Source organism: Sarcophilus harrisii, chromosome 4, assembly GCF_902635505.1.
Source record: "Sarcophilus harrisii chromosome 4, mSarHar1.11, whole genome shotgun sequence".
NCBI classification, from domain to species: domain Eukaryota; kingdom Metazoa; phylum Chordata; class Mammalia; order Dasyuromorphia; family Dasyuridae; genus Sarcophilus; species Sarcophilus harrisii.
In genome coordinates, this window is record NC_045429.1 from 197,276,813 (window position 1) to 197,303,111 (window position 26,299).

The 26,299-nt window shown below is 33.9% G+C and overlaps 1 protein-coding gene across 2 annotated transcripts in view; it reads left to right on the plus strand.

Annotated features, from left to right (window-relative positions):
• The first annotated feature begins 11,564 nt into the window (after positions 1–11,564).
• The window catches only part of BVES (blood vessel epicardial substance), a 65,823-nt gene continuing 51,088 nt past the window's right edge, over positions 11,565–26,299 (plus strand). The window contains exons 1-4 of one of the 2 annotated variants that reach the window (XM_031964472.1): positions 11,565–11,819; positions 12,653–12,774; positions 23,869–24,105; positions 25,237–25,361. In XM_031964472.1, coding sequence (XP_031820332.1) covers positions 23,880–24,105; positions 25,237–25,361 — 351 coding nt within the window. In that variant the 5' untranslated portion in view covers positions 11,565–11,819; positions 12,653–12,774; positions 23,869–23,879. The remainder of the gene's footprint in view (positions 11,820–12,652; positions 12,775–23,868; positions 24,106–25,236; positions 25,362–26,299) is intronic. The other variant, XM_012549242.2, reaches the window with a different exon arrangement.

Below are 26,299 nucleotides of genomic sequence, written 5' to 3' on the forward strand. Positions count from 1 at the left end.
ATCTATTATTTTTTAATGTGATTCTATTAAAAATGCAGCAGAGGAATTTATAAATACAAACAGGAAAAGGACCTTCATTTCCCCAAGAATTTCCCATTTAATTTCTCAGAATTTTCAGTCTAGAGAACATTACTCCGGACATTCTTAACTGCCATCAATATATAATCATTAATCAGAACTTATGGCAGATTTCTGTATTAGTCATAATTCTGACCTGTACAGGTAAACAAGCATAGAAACTGCAGAATACATTTTCTTGAACTAAAGAAATATTTAAACTTTTTAGTTATCTTTCACTTTATGCTTGGTGAATTATTGGCAATGGAATATTTTGAAAAAAATTGCCTCATAAATATTTCAATCATCTTTATATATGCATTAAGCTAGTGAGGTGTCTTATTTTCATGAATTTATAATAATATAAGTAGTAGTGGTAGTGATAATTTGCATTTAAATCATTTTTTTCCTTCTGGGAACTTAGAGTGCTTGAGTATATCAATTAATGCTCCTTGGCTGCATCATTATCCTGAGTTTCTGTTATTATTCTATCTTTTTAATGTACTGTTTACTGTTTTTGTTTTTCGGTCCCATGTCAATTACTTTTCTGAATATCATTAAATATTGCATTTGTCTCCAAAAAATAAATTCCCTTCATGGAGAACAGGGACCTTTTACCAATTCTAGGATAAAAAGAACATATCATTCTCATTCTTCTCTTTGATAGTGATTTTACCCATGCTATTATTTAAGTAAATTTTATTCAAAAGATATCCATCAACTGAGAGGCAGCATGTTAAATTGGAGAAAGATCAAGCCTTTAAGCTAGGAAATATTTGTTGTTCTTGAGTTATTTTAGTTGTGTCCAATTCTTTGTGAGCCTATTTTGGATTTTCTTGGTAAAGACCCTGGAATGGTTTGCCCTTTCCTTTTTCAGCTAATTTTACATATAAGGACACTGAGGCAAATGGGGTTAAGTGACTTGCCCAGGATCACAAGGCTATTAAGGTTGGAGTTTAACTGAGGTTTTCCTGATTTAAGAGCTGGAGTTCTATCCACTGTGCCACCTAGCTGCCCTAAGCAGAAATATCTGGGTTCAACCTCTTTCTCCAACAAACACTGACTATGAAGAAATAGTTAATCCTTTTCCTTTTCCCAGGCAACTGCTTTATAAGTTGCCAAACAATTGCTGATCTGTACTGTCTGAAGGAGAAGAGAATGAAAATTCCAGACTCCCTCCCACCCCAATTTGTTGCTGTTTAGCCATTTCATTTTTTATCTGACTCTTTGTGATCCCATTTGGTGTTTTCTTGGCAGAAATTCTGATTTACCATTTCTTTTCTCCAGTTCATTTTGCAGATGAGGAAACTAAGGCAAAGAGGATTAAGTGATTTGACCAGGGTCACACAGCTAGTAAAAATGAAACTGGATTTTTACTCTCAAAGATGAATATTGACTCCAACTCCTTTTTTATTCACTGCAACCCAATTTTTTTATTCACTGCACCACTTAGCAGGCTCCCCCCCAAAAAAATAATCAACCACAATTTTTCATATTAGTTATTCTTTCTTTAAGTCACAACAATATAATTTTTTGTTTCTTCTTCCTTAACTTAAAGTACCTTTCAAACTCTTGTTGTTTAAAAGAATTGAAGCATATTTAAAGAATGATATATATGGTGATTCTCATTTTCACCTCTATAAACTTTATTTCTTCCCCAGTTGAACACACACACACACACACACACACACACACACACACACAATTTTGATAAAATTCCATGTTTCAGAAAAGAGAATACTAATGAGAAAATTCAATTGTAAGCTTCTCAAAGGTGAAAACTAGTTATTATTTATGGGATTCACCTTCAAGTATGATGTCTGGCACAAAATGGATACTTGATAAATGGTTGTTGATAAATGAATGAATGAAAGCAGAGAGGTGATTTTGATGTTAAAAGATTTGAAAAGCTCTTTATCTAGTAATAAGTAGTTGTCATTTTCACCTTCCCGTAGGAGGCACTAGAAGGGCCTAGAGTGAACCAGACTTGTACAAAGTTATCTTCTAGCTCATTCCAGCTATCAACCTATGCAAAACAGAAATTAGGTATGTTCTGGGAAAGCAATTCCTTCAGAGGAATGCAGGTTCAGACTAGGATAACTTCAGTAAAGGATGGTCTATTCTTATCTAGAGCTATTCTGGAAGGCTTATTTGGTCCTGCCTAAAGGTTCCTTGGGAAGCACAAGAGCTTTTTCCCAAACATCGATTTTCAGATTGTGTGGACCAGGAATACATACATTTCCCCAAACTCGCAACCCCATCTTGTATTTTCAGTGCCTGTTTCTCTCTTCATACCTGACTTTATCCTCCTTTAACACAATTCCTCTGGATCTAATAATGTCTAATGGTTTCCTTTCCACTATTTTGAAATAGTATTCTAAAATTTAAAACAAATTCAGGTATATATCGAATATTTCCTCTAAGACACTGAGCTAGATACTACTCAAAGATGAAAAAATAACACATCTAGAGGAACTAACAGCATCCTATTTGAATAGGATGTAGCACTTACAAGTTTGCAGGTTGGGTCGGCGGTGGGTTGACTACTCCTAGATTCAGGGTATTTTCTGGAATCACACTCCTAAAATTATAATTCACAAATCCTTATGTAGTAGACAGATCAAAGTTGAATAATTTACTAAGATGGCATAGTAATAATAGTAGCTACAAAATATTATATCTGAAATTGGAACATGCTTTCTCACACAAGTTTCAGTAACAAGAGTGTCTGCAAACTTAAACTGTAATGAAATACAAATATAGGGAACACATGACCAAGAAAATTCATACCTTTGTTACTGTAGGATCTCAATGTCTCCTTCTCTTGTGGTATCCTCACATTATTCTCTAATAGGCACAGAATCTCTACTCTATGGGTAATTCTGATGACATCTCTGTTCCTACTCCTCTCCATACTTCTACTTCCAAGTGGGTACATTTTCTCTTAGTTCCATAGTTGGCTCTCTTCTCCACTGCCAAAGTTTATCCTCCTTGAAGCCACTTCTTGACTTTTGCCATAAATGAAAGGTTCACTTTTTTAAAAAACCATCATATCCTTGGCTAATTTTTTTGTAAGTCAGTGACAACCTGTCCTTCTAAATTCATCAAAGAAACTTCTTCACATTTCTAAATGAATAGCAAGATAAAGATTTGTCTTTGTGATTTATTTATACATTATCACCAACCTTAGTCCTGTTGTTTATCTCTTGCTTTCTGTGATTATATCAGTTGGTGGGTTGGAGATGAACTACACATAAGTAATTATTATACAAATTATATTCAAATTTTCAAATGGATCTATGAGCTCACTGATGTCAATATTTCTTCCCACAATGCAGATGGCAACTCAATTACGCCTGCCTAACTAGTATAATTTTTGTTTATATCCTCCAATAAGCTATTCACTGTTGACTCTGATCAAAGTTATCAAAGGGGTTCCAGTCAGTGTACACAAGGCCTTCCTTGACTTCTTTTTAAATTTCCTCTCCTGCTTCCTTCCATTAATTTTGTATTATTTTATTTATATACAATCATTTACATATAGTTTCCCCCATTTGAATGTAAACTCCTTGAAGATAATCATAGTTTTTCTCTTTCTATATATCCTCAGAACTTAATAAAGTACATGGCACAAAATGAATCTTTAATAAATGCTTGTTGATTGAATGAATGACTGATATTATGCAGATTTCAGGGAAGCACAAGGGTTCTCCATCAGTGATTTCTTCTTTGCCTTTACCTTGGTTCTTTTGATCATATATTTCTTTAATGTCTTCTCTAAGTCCATCTCTCTCTGTAGTTCTCATTTGAAACATATTGCAGCTGTTCACATCCTTCATGGATACTTCATCACCCTCTGATAAAGGTAGGAGTATTCCATGATCTTCAACTATACAAGAATATCAGTGCAAGACTGGAATTAAAAATTTAAGCCTTTATTTCAGTGAGAAAATTGTAATCAATACTTTTTTGAAATTACTAAGACATTGATATTTTTGAGCAGGGGAATGACATGGCCATATCTGTGCATTAGAAATATTATTTAAACATGATTTATACAATTTAAAATTCAAAGAAACCACCCATATCATCTAGTCCAATACCCTCATTATACAACAAACAGCTGTTCTGTTTTCAAAATTGTGCTATTAATATGTCACAAAGCTGAGATTTGGACCCAATTCTAGAGACTCCACATCCAGAACTTATATCATGTCATATTGTTTCTTCAGCTATTATATGAAGGGTGGATTAAAAACAGGAGAGTTTAGACAGGGAAATCAGTTTAGAGATTGTAGCAGTCCTCAAGGTAAAAAGTGGATACTATAAAAGTGATGGTTGGTAGGAGAGGAGCTCAAAGGAATAAATGTGAAAGATATTTTAGGAGTCCAATTAATAGAATTTGGCAATTATTTGGATGTAGAGAAAAGTAAGAAAAAAGAATCAAAGAAAAATCTAAGGTTTTGAGCCTCACAAACATGAAGTTTACCCAGATAATATCAGCAACAAAATGGAAAAGTTAGGAGGTAAAGAGTTTTAGAAATAAGCAATGTGTTTAGTCAAGCTTGAGGAGTTACTTTATCAAGATAAAATATGACAGTGTCCAGCAGACAACTGGAAATATAGGATTGTAGAGAGGTAGAGGGGTAGCAATATGGATTGGGAAGTCATCTGCATAATAATAATAACTCCCTGATGAGAAAATGCATTTTACCAATGCAGATGGGCACCTTTTCTGAAACTTATAGTCAGAGCACTGGAGGTGCTTGGAGTTAACTGGCTTTTCCAGAATCATTTGAACCCAGGTCTTTCCAACTCTGATCTCATCTCTCAAGGAATTATACCACACTGCCTCTCATACGCATGGAAATGAGATGAGCCAATAATAGAACCAGGGAGATGCCCAGTGCAAGAGAAGCCAGTTAAAGAAAGGACCTATCAGACAAATAGGAGGAGCAAGAGAACTAAGAAGTAGAAAATACCAAAATTTGAGGTTAACAATGTCAAATGCTAGAAGTTTTTATTTCTCCCTTTACCTTCTACAATAGGCAATTCACAAAATATTTTCCCATCTGTTTCTCATTCTTTCCCTTTGCTTTTTCCTTTAAAATAAAAAGCAAACAGAAACAAGCAAATAATATATGAGAAAGAGCAGAGAAAGAAAATATCAAGCCCATAATTTCTGACATTGAAATTATTTGCAGATGCCTTGCTGCAAACCCCAAGCCAGTGAATTGCTATATCTTATCCCTGTTATACCCATTTTTTCCCCTGGAATTTGGGCTATTGCATATTTAATAAATTTGTCACTAGAGTCAGTACCTAATTTCTGGATGCTCCTTGGAAATCCTAATCCTCTACAATTTGTGAATTCTTTTAAATTTTGCAATTTGTGCATCCATTTGAATTGAAACAATAGAGCCATATGTATGCTATAACCAATTTATTTAGAACAGCTAAAACAAAAAAAAAATTAATTATACTTTTAAAAGAAAACAAGCTTGACTAAAGCCTCTGGATGATGTTTCTTAGATGCATAGGATTTTCATGTTGTTTCTTCAAATATGCAGTATATGTTAATGTTAATAATCCAATCCAATTCAATAAATACTTACTGAGTACCTATTATATGAATCACATAGTGTTAGATATTGGGGGGGAGGGGAGAAGCAAGATGTGTTCAGGAAATTGTTGGGTTGAGATTCAGCATCATCTTTTTTTCTGAATTGTTACTATGCCATTGCTTTCTTATATCTAGTCTATTGTAAAAAACATTCATTTATGTGATGATACACCAATACATCAATGGATTTGTGATTTCAAATATGTGGATATTCCCTTCAGTAATAAAGATAGCACTCCATGTTGTTTTTCAGTCATTTCAGTCATATCCAAATCTTTGTGATCTTATTTGAAGTTTTCTTGACAAAGACCCAGACCATTTCCTTCTCCAGCTCATTTTACAGACAGAGAAACTGAGGCAAGTAGGATTAAGTGATTTCTCCAGGGTCACACAACATCTGAGATTAGATATGAACTCATGAAGTTAAATTTTCCGGACTTTAGGCTTTCATCCATATCCCTCATTTTGTCACAGGGTGATCTCAATCGGAGATCTTCTATTAATATTAAGAAGGTCCCATTGGTGATAATGGGTTATCCATTCAGTTAGCCCTTCTTCTTCCAATGTACAACTTATCTTTTCTTTTATAGTCACAGATTTCTTTTATTACATCATTTGTAATACTTTCTATTTGTCACTCTTTGTTTACAAGTTGCAGCCTGCTCAAGTATCCCTTTTTGATTGTTTTTTGAATAACTCTCAACTTTATTTCTTTGAAGGTTGTATTTCCTTATTTTGAGCCATTCATCATTACCAAAGAAAATCTATTAATTAATTAACTTAAAATCAATTGTTAAAAGTTAACTATAGCATCAGATTTTCTTCATACTGCAAAGGCAAGTTTCACTTGGGATATACGTGGTTTTTAACTTTGGGGGACATATGGTTTAGCAAGAAACAGTTACATGAAAATTTATCCACCTGATGTACTTTAGTAGAAGTTGACATTTCTGATCCTAACTTTTTAAGTCTAGCAAGTCAGAATAAGGACAAAAAGAATTCAACTGCATTTTTATCAAGAAATTCATTCTATTATTTTCAGTAATTATTTCCACCCAGCAAATCAATTTTGAACAAAAAACAAAGTCCAAACTAAATTAAGTATTTGACTGAGACAACTGTTACATTGATTCTACACATACACACAAATGTTAATGTAATTTCTAGAGATTCTTAAGTACAAAAAGAAGAACTAAACAGAAAGCCCCTGCTTTAGTGGTCAGTAAACAATGTGTGTCTGCTTGTCTGTCTAGAAGTGAGTGGTTAACTGAAAAGGACTATATAAAAGTAAATTCTTGGGAAGATATAATTCTCATATATTAAATCCAGCAATCTAAAGAAATGTCAACTTGATTCAAACTTAGAGGGATGTATTCAAGACAGCAAAAGAGTATAGTTTTGTTCCTACTATAAAGGGATTTCAAAACTTTTTTTCTACTCTTAAAACAAAATTACCTCTCAATCTTGTTCAATTACTTCAAAAGTACACTCCTTTTTCAAATATAAAGTCTCATCAATTTTCTTTTGTTCAGTTGATGAAGGGATGAAGTTTCTGGAAAGATGATAATATAAATAGCTGCTTATGTCAAAGTTATGCCAGTTACTTGGATTTGACAGTTTCTATAACCATAATAACTTTTTCTTATAATAATATGGGAAGCTTACAATATTGGTGTTATCCAGTTTGAGGTGAGATTCTGACTGTATTTTCAAATTAATCACACTCAGGTACATCATATTCTATTTAAAAAAATGTCCCAATAGTTGGTTCCAGAGAACATAAATATGAGTCTTTGACACATAGAATGATAGCATTATATAATTAAAGCTGGTAGAAAGTTTATAGGTCATCATTTTCAACCTCCTCATCTAAAAGATGAGGAAATTGAGGTCCAACGAGCCTATCACATAGCAAGTAACTGTCTGAGGCAGGATTCAAATCAAGTTCTCCCTGTGTTAGCACATAAAAAGATATAAACAGTAATGGATTGTAAATGTAAATGTAAAATCCATAAAAGGCCTGCAAATGATAGAGAATGAAAGAGATGAAGGGAAATATAAAAATAAGAGAACGAGAGACAGAGACAGTGAGATAGACATGTTGACATAGTCAATAGACAACAAACCTCAAAAACCAGATCTGAGTTCAAATTTCACCACTGATTCATACTGGCTTTCTGATACTGGGCAGGTCACTTAATCCCTCACTGGGGCAACTATCTAAGATTTTGAGTTGAAGAGCAGGTGCCTAGTTATATTAATAGTGGAATTTTCCATGCAAAAATCATCATAGTTTTGAACAAAAAGGGTCATTCTATCTCTGTGTGGGTGTTGGCAAGAATGGTCCAGAGGGATTTATAATTTCAATAGTGAAGGGAAATCTTGTGTGAAAGCTGCTTAATGAAAATTGTTAACTCATCCTCAGCTTCTTAAAGGGTTGCTGAGGCACTGAAAAGTTATATGACCTACTCACCCAAAGTTACATAGTCAGTATATGTCAGAGGAGACTTGAAATCAGCACACTGTATCTACTACAAGTATGCTTTTGAATTTCATGAGAATTTTTCTGATATCCCTGGGGGCATATTTGAATGGATTTGTTTTTGTTCTGTATAATATCAGAGGAAGTTAATAGACTTTTATGTTGCCAACTAATGAGTTTTAGGGACCAACATATGTTTCAGTTTTTAACAATACCAGTGGATTTCTATTTATTGTCTCTTCCTTTTTCTTCACCTTCAAATTTCCTTTCATCTTATATTCATGTGCCAACTTCTACAGTCTCAACAAAATTAGTAAAACATCTTGGAAAAAATACCGTTTTAACTTCTTACAGTGCAATTTTGTTCTTGATTATGATCTCAGTTCTGCCAGTGGATTGTGAAGTTGGGCTCAAGAAATGGTCCAGGAAGAAAATTCAAGGTCAAATACCTCCCTTATAATATTCTCATCTATTCCAACCCATCCTCCAATGTCCCAGATGGTGCTAATCCATGGCATTTGTATATGCTAAGCAAGGTTTGAAAAGTGTGTTCCAGTGTCTTAGGAAAATATGCCCTTTGCCATGTTATTGTCCACCCAAGGGTTAGAACCTACCTTCACTCTCAATATACATTTGGCTCATCAATTAATCAGTCAACAAACATTTATCAGTATTTATTCTGCACTTGGTGCTACTTTCAAGGAACTTAGATTCTCCCAGAGAAAACAAAATGTATACACAAACTCAAATACAAAGTATAGACAATTTAAAAGGGGATAATTCTAGCATTTTGGATGGGAAGTGAGAGTGGTATTGGGCAAAATAGGATGGAGTTCTTGAGCTGAGCTATAAAGAGAGTTAGCAATTCTAAGGGGTAGTGGTGGTGGTGGTGGTGATAATTAGTCCATTCCAAGCATAGGGACATTCTAGGGGAGGGTACATAGATGGATGACAAAGTATAGTGAATGAGGAGGGAAGGAGGAGAAGAAACACCAAACAGAGGAGCTTGTTATTATCCTAAAAAAAATGGAGCTTTCAAAGTTTCTTGAAAAGGAGAATGTGACTTTAACATATTTAACATGTATTAGGCTACCTGCCATCTGGGGGAGGGGGAAGAAGAGGAAAAATTGGAACAAAAGGTTTTGCAACTGTCAATGCTGAAAAATTACCTATGCATATATCTTGTAAATAAAAAGCTATAATAAAAAAAAAAGAAAAGGAGAATATGCCTGAAATCATGTTTTAAAAAAACTCATTACAAAATAAATATCTCCATCTCATGGAATTTTTATGACAATTGTATGTTATAAATTAATAATATAATACAATAATATTAATAATATCAATAATAATTAATAGAAAAAAGTGTTTCTCATTATATTCTTCATGTTTTTAACCTATCTTACTCATGTCTAATTTCCAACTGAGGCTCCAAAAATGAGTTTCTGTGGCTTGGGCTGAAGAAAAATGGCAACAAGTTACTAGTCAGTTCATATGGTGTGGTAAGCACCATTAATATTCTTGGGCTACAAGGATCTTTGGCTCATATCGTGGACCAAAAGAGCTCTGCACCTTCCTCTTGAATCTGCTTTTGTGTCCCAGAGTTGGTATCAAATAATATAAAAGCAATTGATTAATAAGGAAGAATATTCCATTGAGAGGTAGTGTATCACAGTGGAGAAGCACAGCGTATTCCCTCAATAAATGCTCATTGACTTGTGATCTGAATGTAGTAGGAAAAGTGCTGAATTTGGAGTCAACTGACCTGATTTCAAATCTTGTCTTCTATTTACTCGTGTATGACCAGGCACCATTCTACTCTCTAGTCTCTGACATTAGGAAGTTATATTAGATGATCTCTGGGATTCTTCCACCGCTCTAAATTTAGGATCCTCCTACTATGCCTTCTTCCTCTAAATTGTTTTAGTGCTACCCAGAGGTATCTTGAAAGAGATGAAGGACTAAGAATCTGAATCAAAAAAGTGTAGTGAGCCAGGTTATGTATTTAAAGCCATCAAGTAAGCTTATTAACTTTCAAACAATACTTTCATGAGATTTGATTGAAGATGGTTCTTAGAAGGAGGGATGATGGATTCAGTAAGGAGTTGGTCAAAAGTAGAAAATGATGTCAATGGAGCTGGAGGGAAAATGAAGATGTATTCCATTTCCTATTATGACTTGTGACCCAACCCAAGAGAAGAGAATGTGGATGCCTCAAATAGGTGAGGAAACAAATACACTTCAAGATTTATATTGGTTACTTTATCTTACAGAGGCAACTTGAACTAATGGCCAGAATGTTGCCTTTGGAGTGAGAATGACTTGGGTTTCATTTCTGCCTCTCAGGAAAAACTGTATCTGTCTGAATACAGAATGAAGCATTCTCTCTCTCCACCCCTTTTCTCTGTGTGTCTCTCTCTGTCTCTGTCTCTATCTCTCTGTCTCTGTTTTTCTTTCTGTGTGTCTTTGTGTCTTTCTCTCCTTTTTCTCTTTTTTTTCTCTGTTTCTGTGTCTCTGTCTCTCTGTGTCTCTGGTCTCTTTCTCTCTGTGTCTCTATTTCTATTTCCTTTTCTCTGTCTCTGTCTCTCACTCTCTCTGTCTCTGTCTCTCTGTGTCTCTCTCTGTCTCTGACTCTGTGTCTTTGTCTCTCTCTTTTCCCTCTCTCTCTGTCTCTCTTTTTCTCTCTTACTTTTTCTTGAGGGTTTTTATTTTTACTTGAGTGGGAGATGTATGTTTTCTTTTACAACTTCACTTATGGAAATGATTGCATAACTTCATATATGGTTGTATTGTAAGTCCAGAGAAAGAAGAGACTCTAGAACTCAAAAATTTAAAAACAATTTTTTTTTGTTTTGAATGTAACTGAGGAAAAATATTAAATAAATAAAACAATATAATATACCATGAAAAAAAATTTCTACCTCTTAGAAAAACATCCGGTTATAGGCAAGTGCTTTAACTTCTCTTAGCATTACAGGAGGAGGAGGGTGGTGGATTATGTCTGAAAGAAATAGATAAGTAGCCAATCTGCATCTATTGAGGGAGGTCCATAAATCTATGAAACCCGAAATTAATAAAGCCACAAAACTTGCAGCCGCATATTCTTGTCTCCTGGGGCTACCAGGAGAAGCTCCCGGCGCAAGTAATTTGTTTGATATTCATTTTTCTGATCTTTGAATAAAAATGAAAGCAGACTAGAGAGGGGGGATGAGTTGAATCGCAATAAAGAAAAGTCGGGGGGAGAACAATTGCGCCCGATATCTCTGCTGCGATCCCCCTCCCAACTGTCCTTCCCTCTAAGCGGTTCTAAGCTGCAGGGCTCAATGTCTCCGCCTGCCAAGCAGCTCGGCACTTGCAGCTGTGGGCGCATCTGGGGGGGCGCGTGCGCCGTGACAGCCCGTGCCCGGGCACTGTCGCCACCTCCTCCCGGCTCCGATGCCTATTTTAGAACTAGCTGCGCCCAGGAGCAGGGGCTGGGGGGCGAAAGCAAGGGGCTGAGCAGAATAAAGTGGCCGGGAACAATCACCTGCAGAACCCCAGGGAATCGTAGAGCTAGCGCCGAACCTTGCGCCCCGGATTCTGAGAGCGCTTGACTCGCTTGCTCAGGAAGAAACTTTGGCCCATGTGAGCTCGGTTTTCCGTGGCAAAGATCGAAAGGTAAGAGCTGCGGGGCTGGGGAGAGAATCGCACAAATTTCAATCTCTTTCTCAGTAGTCCTCCCAATCCCTGCCCCGAGGGAAGGGGGTTATTTGCAACTTTGCACCTGGTCATTGAAAATTGGAAACGAAAGTTGAAGGAGCTGGGGTTTAAGAATAACTTTTTCTAAGGACTCAGAAGGGGAGGTCTGTGCCCTTTCTCTATCCAGGGCTCTACTCACGCCCCAGGCTGCCATTCCTGGGGATTCTGCTCCTTTCTTTCCTTCCTATGTTCGGCGATGCATCTGACAGCTCTTGTCTAGGCTCCACAGCCCCAGTTCTCGATTCGTGGTACCCCCTTTTCCCTGTGTCCTTTGCTCCCAGGGGTAACTTCGGAAATCACCGCAGGTTTAAATGTTAGAGGATCGAGGCCTTGCTTGGACCCTTACTACTTGATTGATTTTCTTGGACAATGGTCCCGGTTTTCTCCCCTGTAAAAATGGATTGGACCTCTAAACATATGGCCTTTTGGCTATCGTGCCCAAATTGATGGCTATTCTGGATCTCTTGTATCTAACCATTCCTTCAAACCCTGATTTTGAAAGTACTTCTGTTTCGTCTAAGAAGTCTTGATGGAGCCAGGAGCAAGAGGTTTTGCCAGGGTATTCAGTTTAGATCTCCCCTTTCCCCCCTCCCCTCCCAAAGATGGAGAGTCTTCTAGCCAAATCTAACTAACAGAATGCAGGTTTCCTTGATGTTTTTGTTTTTTTGTTGTTTTTGTTTGTGATTTTTTTTTGTTTTTTTGGAGCTCCACTGCTTCACCAAATCCGGCTGCTCTTTCTTCTATCTCTCTAGGATCCAAGGAAAACTGCAGGTCAGGGAGGAAACAGCAATTTCATCCTCTAGCAATCACAGAATTTCAGAATTGAAAGGAACTTCAGAAGCAGCTAGTTGGGCTTCCCTCCGGAAGAAACAAGGTAAGGTAAATCTTGTGTGAACTTGCATGTGTAGTTAAAATCTTCAGTAGAAACAGCACCCTTTGGCCTAAATTTTAAGGTGTTTAGTAATAGTTAGGTAGTGACAGCTTTGAAACTACAAGACCTTCTTTGAAGAACAGCAGTGAAATACCATATGTAGTGACACTCCTCCACCCCATCTCAGAAAGGTGTGCAAAATTTAGTCCAATTTTCAAAGAGAAACAAGTAATCCTAAACTTTTGCAAAAGGATTTTAAGTGCTCTTCTTCCCCTTCCATATTTCTTTGGGTTTTTGTGTTCACTCAAGTTTTAGGGGTAATTTCATTTTGGGTTTTTTTTTTTTCATCCGCAATATCTTTTGGCATGGCAGATATAAATCAGAAAAAGTAGGTAATTTATTGCAATAGAGACTTAAGATGAATGAGGATGATGATAATCATTTCTTGACAAATCCCCGAAGTCTGCCATTTTAATAATCAATCATTTCAATTGTGTTTAATAATTAAATAATGTAGCATATTGTCAGAGGCAGAGAGAATGGGAATGGGAAATCTTATTTTACTTTTAAATTGCCAATTTAGTAAACTAGGAGGTGAGAGATCTGTTCAATATTTATGGAGGGCTGGGAATATGAAATTTCTCTAGCACATACAGTTTTTGTAACAAAATCTTATTTAATAAATGCTTATGAAGACAGCTGTGTACAGGAGCACCACTGTTTTTAGTAACTCACTGGTATTTCCCCATCTCTGGGCTCAATAACTTGAAGTTTATTGGTAAGGTAACTATAAATTACTGTCAAGTATTTGATCTCCATCGATAGAGGGAGTTTCCACACCAAGGTTTTTCCTAAGCTGATAAAATCATAGGTCAGATAAAAAAACAACAACAACAACACTTCCTCCCCCACTCCCCATGTACATTGTATACTTAATCATGGTTTTTGGTGGCTGATAGGAAACCCAAGAAATTTATAAGAAAAATCCTGTCCAGCTCCTAGCAGATAGTAGGGATTTCACAAATGTGTGTTGACTTGATATCATGTGTATTCGTTCAAATTTATTATTCCTATTGCTATATTTGTGTTCATACTCTCTTTTAAAAAAAAAAAGAATATCTTGTCAAATAATATGTTAAGACGCTTAACACTTGGTGTAGCACAGTGGTTCCAACTTGTTGGTCTCAGGAACTCTTGAAAATGTTCGAGGACCTTCCAAAGAACTTTTGTTTATGTGGGATATATCTATCCATGTTTGTTGTATTAGATATTAAAAGCATTTAGTATTGTTATGAAAATAATTTTGACCTTGCATATCTTCTGAAATAATCTCAGAAGTCCTTGAGAGAACGGATAGAATGCTATATCTAGTCATGAAGGCCTACTCTCTTTAAAAGTGTTTTGTAAACTTTATTAATAATATTTTTACAATGATGATTTAATAACTTTAAAAATAAAAATTTTAATAACAATAATGATAATATATGATAGAAATATAGCTATTATTAATAATACTACCATTGTCATTTAAGACATATCATGTAATCTCTCTGTGTCTCAGTTTCTTCATCTGTAAAAGTAATTAGAATGAATTAAAAGGTTGTCTGGAAGAAAGCTCTTGGAATATTATAAAACACTTGCAAATGTGACCTATTCAAATGTTGTACAATTTTGTATAATTTATAAATATATTCATAAATATATTTAAATTATATTTATGTGTAGGTTTTTATGACTATATCTGTATAACATATAATTGATTAAAGATTTGCATTTTCCATTCACCAGTGGATATTACTTTCCAAATTTGTACATTGTTGTATGCTAATTAAGTACTTTGGTATTTCCATAGAACTTTTCTGAAAACTTAGAGTAAGAAGCAACTTTTTAAATGGTTTAGTTGACTTGTATAAAGTAGTTTTAAAACTTATGTTGTCCAGTCAGATTACATTGATATTCATACCACCCCTTGAATTCTGCCATGTTTCTTACTTTGAGGAGAGTAATCTTGGTAGTATAAAGATCAGATCAGTTTTTGTGTTGTTGAATTTTCATACTTTAAAATATGAGAATTTATAATGGGGAATTTGACAGAAAGCAAAGGTTGTGACTCATCAAATAATCTGTTAGCAATGCCATCTGTTCAGTTGTTCTGTTTTGTGTTTTTCTATAGTTACCTAAAAGATGAGAGTAATACCTTTATGACTTCCACAGTTTAATATTTTTAGAATTTACAGCTATAAATCAGGATTCTTCTGGAATCACTTTTTTCTGGGAGAGACAGAATTTGTGTAAGACTGGTGATAGTCTGTGAATATTCTATATTTAATTGTTAAGTAAAGAATTAGTGGTAGGTTGGTGATTCTCCATCACAAATCAAATACTATACTTTGGCATAGAGAGAGTCTTAAACATGTTTCCCTGACTCTACCCCTGGGGGGGGGTGTAACTTAGTGAAATTAATTTTATTGACTTTAATTTTAAGAATGTATGCTTCTCCCTTTGTTAAAGTAGTGCAGTAAATAGACCACTATATTTAAGTATTGTCTTCAACATTTGTAATCTTAGGCAAATGACTTTTTCAAGAATCAATTTCCTCATATAAGTAAGAATTCTGATGCTTACAATAATTCTCTTATTGTCATAGCCCTTTTTGTAAGGAGATGTAAAAATATGAGCTGCCATAGTTATTGTTAAGAAATTGGTTGGTGTAAGCAATGGTGAGAAGAAAAAAGGTATTTAAAAATTTTAATGACAATAATGATATTAATCACAATGATCAAAAGCTCAAGAATACCTCCCCTAAGTGGTTGAGAGAATCCCTAAGAGGGACTAATTTGATCTAGAGAGGTGGATTAAAGAAATTCTATATCCATCTTCTTTTCATAGTCTCAGTTGTGGCAATTAAATGCAATCGCGGTATAATCCAACTTTCTTTGGATTGATCTTTTAATGAGCTCCTTTGTGTAGCAAATTATATCTTTATCATGCTATAACAAATCATTCTAATATAAAAATCCCATCCATTTCTCTCTAGGATAAACAATGAAATCTTTTGGAATTTGATGTTCTGTTTCTGTTTCTTCTTTAACTTCAGTTATTCTGGGTTTAGTTTATTTTACTACACCTTTTTAAGCAATTGCATCTTAATCTGCAGTCTTCTATCAAAATAATATTTTCTATAAATAAAATTAATTCACAGTAATCAAGGCTTCAAAATATAATGTCTCTGTAGCCATGTCAGGATTGAATTATTTTAGAGATTAAAGAAATCTGTTTTTGTTTGTATTTGAAAGTTTGTTTATCAGGGAAGAAATATGATTTCAAAACCCCTCTTCAGGAAATCTAAAATAGTTTATTGTTGCTATGAAAACTGATTACAACTTCATCTGATTTTTCAAATGTTTAAAATATGTATTTTTGTGCATAAAGAAAGCAGATATATGTTATATATTACATAAAAGTAAATAGTGTCCTACATCATTGACAGTTTAAAAGTAACATTATTAAGAATTCCATATCAGACCTTCTGAGATTCTACTCAATACAAGTCCATTTCTGCCAGTCATCTGACTCAGTTAATTTTGGAGGCATATTGTAGTATAGATTCTGATCTTCTTTATGTACTTTGTTGATAAATGAAATCATCAGGATGTCTACAAGGAAGATATGGCAATCAATCACAATGTGGCTGACAGTTTTCCTTGTCTATTCTTAATTCAGTATGAAGAAATTAGTAAACTACAGTACCATCATAGAAATATGTTAGTAAAAACCATCTATTACAATGAAAACATTTCAGCTCTTCCTTACTTTTCTTTAGCTACAGCTAGAATGTGAATATCTGTTATTTTTTTCCCCAAGATTTTTTTAAGTGATCATTCAGAGAAAATTAAGCCTAATGTAGGTGAGGATTTGCTAATAGGAAATGCTTCATCAGCTACCACTCATGTTGTCAGGCATATTTAAAATGTTTTCCTGGGTTGATCAGAATCAATTTATGAACTGAGGAGTCTGGTAATTAGTAGAAAAGAAATTAGAATTTAACCTCAGGCTTTTTTTCTTCCTCAAATTGTAATATTTGAATGTTTTGCTATTTTCTAATGGGATTATCCTGTGTTTTAGTCATTTCCATGTTTCTTATCCTTATGCTAGACACTAAGCTCCATGAAGAATAAGGATCTTATCTAAATTTATCTATCTCCATGTGCTTAACATAATATTTTGCAGATGTTACAGGTTTAATAAATGTTTATTGAATTACAGTAAAGGGAACTGCATTATTTGTATTTGGCATAGTAATATGAGTTTCATTAATTAATCCTAATGTAAAATAAATCATTGGATAAATCTTGGTAGGAATTCATTTGTTTCAAAATGGACATTTAAAATATTTTAGGATATCTTTTTTCCTGGCAAATTAATGTCTAAGTCAGCACTAGCCTTTTGTTAATATCATTATATATTTGAGCTTCATAACTATGCAGAAATTAGATAGTTTTCTAATATATATCAACTCTATTTAATGATTTTTCAGTAGTTCATCTATTAAACGAACAATTTATATTCTAAAGTTATTTAATTATATTTCATGCAAATTTTGCAAAAGTAGAAAATAAATTTTTCAACATTTAAAGAAATGTGGGATTCTTCCAAAATTTCATTTAATTCTAATGATAAGCTCTTATTTTTCAGCATACCTAACTTACATTAGTTGCTCTACTTCTTAAAAATCTTTATTTTGCATGTTTTCAGTAATAGAAAGAGACAAAGTTGTCTAATGGAAAAACATATTATGAACTAAATGAAATATTATAAACTGTCCCCACTGGAGTAATTATTTTTCTGAAATAGCTACATTGATATTTTAGGGCTTTTCCTCTAAATCAAGTAGTTTTTGTAATGGATTAGGATTCATAGAGTTCATAATAAAACATTTTCATTAAAGAGAGATAATCCACAAATGATAAAGGAATCAGCAAATGGTGCCACTTGGTGTTGAGTTTTATATAAGCAAGCTACCGACTACATAGATTTTCTCCAAACCATATTTATTAAAGATAACAGTATTAAAATAAATAGTAGGATAACTGAAAAATGAACACCAAGCTGTGTTAGATTGAGAAATTAATTTGGTTTAGACAATTAGTAAAGACAGAAGCTTTTTTAAAAAATTGTTAAATAGTCATATATACCAAAATAAGATATTTGGATTCCAAGAAGGAATTTCTGTTTTTACATCAATAGACTTCTAATTACAGATAATTTTGATCTGCTTATTTTATAATTTTTATTAAATCAATACTCAAAGTATATCTTTGATTTTATAATTTATAAGCCCTTATTTTTTTTTCCAATAATTGTTTGCTTGGTATCTTTTAATTTTTTTTTCAGGGACTTCCCTATCTCCATACCTAGTCAAGTCCTTCTTTGTAACAAAGAACAGCTAAGTCAAATAAACCAAATCTCTAGTTGTGTCTGACTGTATATTGTTAAACTATGGATTATTTATTGTAATGCCAGAAAAACTGAGGCAAGATAGAGATTAGAGAGTTTTTAATATTTTATTTGGATTTCTGAAAGGGAGAGATTTTCTGGAACCAAAGGATCCATTTTGGTCCTAGGGCTGATGTTTTAAAGCATTCAGCATCAGCATGGAATATAAGATTCCAGTGAGTTATGTATAGCAATCAGGGGAGACAAAGGCAAGGGGTGGAGTCTGAACACTGAGAGTGGGAATTTCCAAGAAGGGACCATCAATCCGGTTCTGACAAGTTGGAGGTAGGACCACAAATTCTGATAAATTGGGAGTGAAGAGAGTAGTTAGTTAGAGACAGAAAGTCTGGAATTTAGAGATAGAGGATAGCAATTAGGTATCTGAGATAAGACAACTAGAGTTTTATCTTTTGGAATGCCAGAGTGGCCAGATTTCTACAGCCCTAATTATCTCAGCCCTAATGAACAGGAAAGGGGGGGGGGGTTACAACCAGGAGTATTGAGGCAGAACAATTAAGGGAAACTGAGGCAGAACAATTTAGGGAAACTGAGGCCAAACAATTTGGGGAAACTGAGGCACAACAGTATGACCTCTGTCCTGGGAAGAGGGAATTGGCATACAGTGTAGAAATATGCTTTTTAATTTCTGAAATATAGAGAAATCTGTACTTGGTAAGTAAAACATGTTTTAATAAGGGGAGGGGAGTCCATGGTTCTGAACCAATAAAAAATTTTGCCTTTATAAAATATATTTTTAAAAAATACTTTAATTAAGGGATTTTGGCTGCATGAAACATTTGAAACTTTGCTTTCCCAGCTTTATTCTTCTGAAGAATTTATAATTATAATGTAACCAGTGAGTGAACTTCATTAATTAACCTTTTACAACTGCCTGGTCTTCCCTTCCCCTGCCAGTGAATTAACTTATTTTAATTATGTAATAAATTAACAAATTTGTGGCTCACTTCTATATCTATCATTATTATTTTTTTTCCTGTTATTAACTTTTTTGTGAATTTAAGATGTGGTTTATAAGAGAAGCAGAGGATTCTTTTATTAGTTAGACTGTGGCCTTGGAGTCCAAAAGTCCTAAATTCAAATTCTGCAATATACAGACCAGCTGTGTGACCATAGAAAAAACATTTAACCTTTTAATGCTATAGGTGGTTCTCTAAGATTAAATGTTACAGACTAGTTGCTATTCCACATGGAAAAAGATAGATTTCTACAGATTAATGAAAGCCCAAGCTCATACTGTTATGTCTTGTTGAAAAAAAAAAGAGAAAAGAAAAATAGAGGAATGATATCTTGATTGCAAACAACTTATATTTAAATTCTCTTTTAGGCAAATAGATAACATAGAGGATAGAGTAGTGATATAAAGTTAAAAAAACTTGAATTCTAGCCTTAGATACTAGATATGAGACCCTTTTTGTTTCTATTATTCAGTCATTCCAATCATATCCAATTAATTCTCTGTGATACCATTTGGAGTTTCTTTGGTAAAGGTACAAGAGTAATTTGCCATTTCCTTCTCCAGTTTATTTGATGGATAAGGAAACAAACAAGGTTAATTGACTTGCCCAAGCTTACATAGCTAACAAGTATCTGAGACTGGATTTGAGTTCAGGTCTTTCCGACTCTGCACTCAAGCTGCCCAGGTGACCTTAGAAAAGTAATTTAACTTTTATTTGCCTCAGTTTCCCTAACCATAAAATGGGGATGATAATAATAGTACTTACCTCCCAAGTTTGTGAATTTCAAATGAGATAATATTCGTAAAGCACTTACTACAGTTTCTGGGTCACAAAAAATAGGAATTTAATAAATATTTGTTTCCTTCCTTCTTTTAGTACTTTTGTATACAATAGATACCCCACTTTGAGCAAAAATGGGGCAGTTGAAATTCATATTTCCAATGATATGTGAGCTTATGTCATTTATTCCCTAACAATTTATCTGTAACTTCCTCAATTAAAATCCCATTCCCATGTCCAGTTGAAGCATGGAGATGATACAGAGTTCTTAATGACATGTCAATGGGATATAAGGTTTAGTAGAGCCTGCCAAGGTAGAAGGGCTTCAATTCTAGACCCATGGATGACCAAACTATATGTCTGTCCTTGGAGGACCATCTTGGCTAAGTGGGCAAAGACTTATTATTGAAGGGGGCTAAGGTGATGAAGTGTTGTGGCCATTAGTTAACACATTGTAAAGGTTTTGAGCTGCATAGTTAAAAGGATCTACACTGATGAAATCAAAAATCCTTGCTAAGGAAATTAATGAAAAAAAAATTCGATTGAAGGTAGCCTAGCTGTACCAGACCTAAAACTATATTATAAAACAAAGGACATCAAAACCATTTGGTACTAGTTAAGAAATAGAGAAGTTGATCAGTGGGATAGGTTAGGTTCACAAAACACAATAGTCAATGACTATAATAATCTACTGTTTGATAAACTCAAAGACCCCAGTTTCTGGGATAAGAACTACCATTTGACAAAAATTCCTGGGAAATTTGGAAAATAGTATGGCAGAAACGAGGCATTGACCAACACCTAACATCCTATCCCAAGATAAGGTTGAAATGAGTTCATGATTTAAACACAAAGAGTGATATTATAAACAAATTAGAAGAACAAAGGATAGTCTACCCCCCAGATCTACAAAGAAGGAAGGAATTGACCAAATGAGAACTGGAATATCTTCTGGAATGCAAAAATAGATAATTTTGATTATATTATGTTAAAAGGGTTTTGTACAAATAAAACAAAGATTAGAAGGGAAGCAATAAACTGGGGGAAAATTTACATTCAAAAATTCTAAAAAAGGCCTCATTTCTAAAATATATAGAGAATTGACTCAGATTTGTTAAAAATCCAAGCCATTCACAAACTAGGCATAAACCCCCACCTAGCATCCTATACCAAGATAAGATCAAAATGGGTTCATGATTTAAACATAAAGAGTGATATTATAAGCAAATCAGAAGAACAAGGGATAGTTTACCTTTCAAATCTGTGGACAAGGAAGGAATTTGTGGCTAAAGAAGAACTTCAGTACATTATTGAATGCAAACTGATACTTTTGATTATATTAAGTGAAAAAGTTTTTGTTCAAACAAAGCCATGCAGACAAAATTAGAAGGGAAACAATAAATTGGGGAAGGGGAATTACATTTAAGGGTTCTGATAAAGGCCTCATTTCTAAAATATATAAAGAATGGACTCAAATTTATAAGAATTCAAGTCATTCTCCAATTGATAAATGATCAAAAGTATGAACAGGCCATTTTCAGATGAAGAAATTAAAACCATTTCTAGTTATATGAAAAGGTGCTCTAAATAATTCTCAATCAGATAAATGCAAATTAAGACAACTCTGGGGTACCACTACACACCTCTCAGATTGGCTAAAATGACAGGAAAAGATAATGATGAATGATGGAGGGGATGTGGGAAAACTGGTACACACACATTGTTGGTGGAGTTGTGAATGAATCCAACCATTCTAGAAAGCGATTTGGAATTATGCCCAAAAGGCTATCAAATTGTTCATATCCTTTGATCCAGCAGTGTATCTACTGGGCTAGATCATAAAGGAAGGACTGGGACCCACATGTGTAAAAATGTTTGTGGCAGCCCTCTTTGTAGTTGCAAGAAAATGGAAACTGAGTGGATGCCCATCAGTTGGAGAATGACTGAACAAGTTATGGCATATGAATATTATGGAATATAATAGTTCTATAAGATCAGTAGGATGATTTTATAAAAGCCTGGGGAGACTTATATGAACTGATGCTAAGTGAAATGAGCAGAACCAGGAGATCATTATATAGGACAACAAGATTATATGATGATCAGTTTTAATGGACATGGATCTCATCAACAATGATGTTATTCCACATTGTTCCAATGGTCTTGTGATGAAGAAAGCCATCTGCACCCAGAAAGAAGACAGTGGGAACTGAATGTGGATTACAACATAGTATTTTCATTCTTTTTGTTATTGTTTGCTTGCATTTTGTTTTCTTTCTCATTTTTTTAACTTTGGGATCTGATTTTTCTTGTACAGCATGATGAGGTGGAAATATGTATAGAGGAATTGCACATATTTAACATATATTGGATTACTTTCTGACTGGGGGAGTGCAGAGGGAGGGAAAATTAGAACAGAGGGTTTTGTAGGAGTGGATATAAAAAAAATCCATGTATATATTTTGAAAATAAAAAGCTATAATTAAAAAAAAGAATTCAAGCCATTCTCCAATTGATAGTCAAAGGATATGAACAGACAATTTTCAGATGAAGAAACTGAAACTATTTCTAATCATAAGAAAAGGGGCTCTAAATTACAATTGATCAGAAAATGCAAATTAAGACAACTCTGAAGTACCACTAAATACTCCTCACATTGGCTAAGATCTCAGAAAAAGATAAGAACAAATGTTGAAGGAGATGTGGGAAAACTGGGACATTAATACATTATTGGTGGAATTGTGAACTCATTCCACCATTCTAGAGAACAATTTGGAACTATACCCGAAGATACATACCATTTGATCTAACAGTATCTCTACTGGGCCTGTATCCCAAAGAGATCATAAAGGAGGGAAAGGATCCCACATGTGCAAAAATGTTTGGTAGCCCTCTTTGTAATGTAAAGCAACTGGAAACTGAGTGGATGCCAATCAGTTGGAGAATGGCTGAATAAGTTATGTTATATGAATGTTATGGAATATCACTGTTCTATAAGAAATGATCAGCAGGATTATTTCAAAGAGGCCTGGAGAGACTGGAACACAACATAGCATTTTCAGTCTTTTTGTTGTTGTTTGCTTGCATTTTGTTTTCTTTCTCATTTTTTTCTTTTTGGAGCTGATTTTTCTTATGCAGTATGATAATGGTGGAAATATGTATAGAAGAACTGCACATAGTTAATATATATTGGATTTCACAGAAGGACTCATTGTAAAGATTCCTTTTAACATAAGGAGTATAATGAGATTCCTTTATAATTCTTTTTCTATTCTATTTTTAATTACAAGCTTTTCCATAACATAATACAATAAAAAGATGATTACACATGAAACTGCAAATCTACTATGCACAACTTGCTATTTATTTCAAATATATAATAAAATTATCATGCAGATTTCTTTTTTCCTTTCCTACCCCCATCATAGAGTTGCCTACCACGAGACACAAATATGTGTGTGTGAGTGTGTGTGTGTATGTACACACACACATAAATATATACACGTGTGTGTAAAATTATTCTGTACCTATTTTTATTTATCAGTTCTTTCTCTGGATGTAGATAACATCTTTCTTCATATATACTTTATAGTTACTTTGGATATTTATAATAGTCAAAATAACTATAATTGGAATTCTTTTAAATTGTATTTTAAAGTATGGTTTAATTTATAAAAATTCAACTTTTAAGAAATTTTTCAAGATAATCATTTGAGTAAAATGAGGCATAAATTATTTCTGTGGATGTCAACTGATAGTTTTGTTGCTAAGAAAGCAAAGAACTCTCCCAGAGTCTTAAATAATATAAATAAATTTCAGCATTTCTTATTTATTTTCTTAACAGGGTTTTTCACAATGAATCACACAGATTCCAGTTCACTGGATGAATTAACAACAAGAGGTCTTATATCTGAATATGAAAATCTCATGCCTGTGCCTGTCAATGGAACCACTTGTGAAAACTGGAGAGAGATACATCACCTGGTTTTCCATGTAGCAAATATCTGTTTTGCAGTGGCTTTGGTTATTCCAACTACCTTGACACTTCATATGATATTTCTTAGAGGGTTGTTAACTATAGGTAAGATAAATATTATATTCTCATTATTGTAGCATGGTTCTTGATTTGACCAGTTTATATTTTATATAGGTTTATACATGATGAAATGAAATGAAAGATTTTTTTTTATCTCTGGGCAACCTAAAGAGTCAACTGAAATGCTTAGGATCCTCAATACTTATTTATCCCTTTGGGAAAAGGCACATGTGTTTGTTTGTGTTTTTTGTCATGTTCTATACTTTCATCATTGTAAAACTTGCATAAAGTGTTGAACATTGTGACATTGGGTCATATTAATGATATTCAGAAATGTCAGATGACATTCTTAAATGAATCATTTTTGTTTATTGTTGTTGGAAATTAAAATGTCTTTGTTCCTGTGTCATACAGTCATATGAATTTAGCCTTTTTTGGATGTTCCTTAAATTAATTTTTTAAATCAATTCAAATCTATTTTTTCTTCCTTCTACTTCACTCTAACACCATTTGAGAGTGAGGCATAGGGAACCAACGTAACAAATATATAAAACTGAGCAAATAAATGTCTATATTGGCCATGTCCAAAAGAAAATTACATATTATTCTGGACTTTGAGTCTATTACCTCTCTATCCAGAAGTAGGTAGTACACTTCATCATTGGTTTTCTAGGTTGGTCATTGGTTAATTGGTCATTGCAGTAATCAAAGTTCTTAAGTCTTTTTTTTCAAAACTGCTTTATAGTGGTGTTTTTATAAATAGTATTCTCTTCATTCTGTTCTCTTCACTCTGTACCAATTCATACTAGTCCTCTCAGACTTCTCTGAAACCATGTTTTTCATTGTTTTATGATACAATAATATCTCATTATATTCATATATTGTAGATTTTTAGCTTTTCCTCAGTTTCCAGTGTTATCAATTGGAAATTTTAATTATTCATTAAATCCTTTCATTCAAAATTGAACAAAGGACACAGGAAAATCGTAGGGCATATTCACAGCAGTAACAAAATAAAACAAAACAAAATAAATGTAATGTTTCACATGTATACAATGTTTAAATGGTCCAAAGTATCTCTCATGTGTTTATTTCATATCAGAGAAATATTATACATGTATATTGAAGTTAGACTTGAAATTTCTAATAATTTATCTTTTACTTGTTATTTGACAGGATGTGCTCTTTTTATTGTCTGGGCTACACTGTACAGGTGTGCTTTGGATATAATGATCTGGAATTCTGCATTCCTGATTGTCAACTTGTTGCATTTTGTGTACCTGTTGTACAAAAAGAGACCGGTATGTAGTTCCTCTCATAGGTTAATAATGAGCATAAGTTTAATGTGAATTTTGAACAGTATAGAGGGCTGGAACTCTTAAAAAGGTGTACTTGAATCCAAGAGAGCAGAGCACTTAAGGCTAAGTACCTGCTCAATGTGAGATAATGTTTCCATAAACATATACTTAGATGATATGGTGATGTGATGGCTCTCCTCACAATTGGTGATTGCTGAATGTGTTGTGGTGAGGTTATCAGAGGCAAGGATTGGAAGGCTGAGGGAGAGAGTCAGAATCTCTCTGCCACAGCACGCTCAGGAGAGAATTCAGGTTCCAGATTCGAGAGTTCAGGATTCATCTTTGATGAGCCAGCCACGTGGCAGCTTGCCTGCCTCCTTCACTTCTCCTCCTAAAGACCAAGGATTTTGACTGATCCTGACTCTGACTGATCCTGAGGCCTTCCAGAGAGCTAGCCCGGACATTATAGAACAGGAATTTTCTTGGGTCCCTGTATGTTTCCAGTATTTTCAGTTCTTCTAAAATCAGATTTCTCTAGTACCTTTTTTTAAATAACTTTTTTTCATAAATCACCAAGTGCTAAATTTTATTAAGACTATTATTATTTAAAAACTATGTATCTGAGAAGTTCTTTGAGAACTGAAAAAGCAGTCTGGTAGAAATTAGATTTAGAGTAACATAGCCCTTATGATAGCAAACTAAAATAATGTCCATATGACTTAAACATTAAAGATTATTCCATAGAAAAAAGCAGAAGAAAACCACATCAGATTTTCATAGCTTTGGCTAGGGACAATTCTTTTTTTCTTCAATAGGTATTTTATTTTCTAAATACATGTAAAGATAGTTTTCAACATTCATTTTTTTCTTTTTTAATAGAATTTTATTTTTTCCAAATATATGCAAAGATAGTTTTAGACATTCATTTTTTTAAGTTTTTG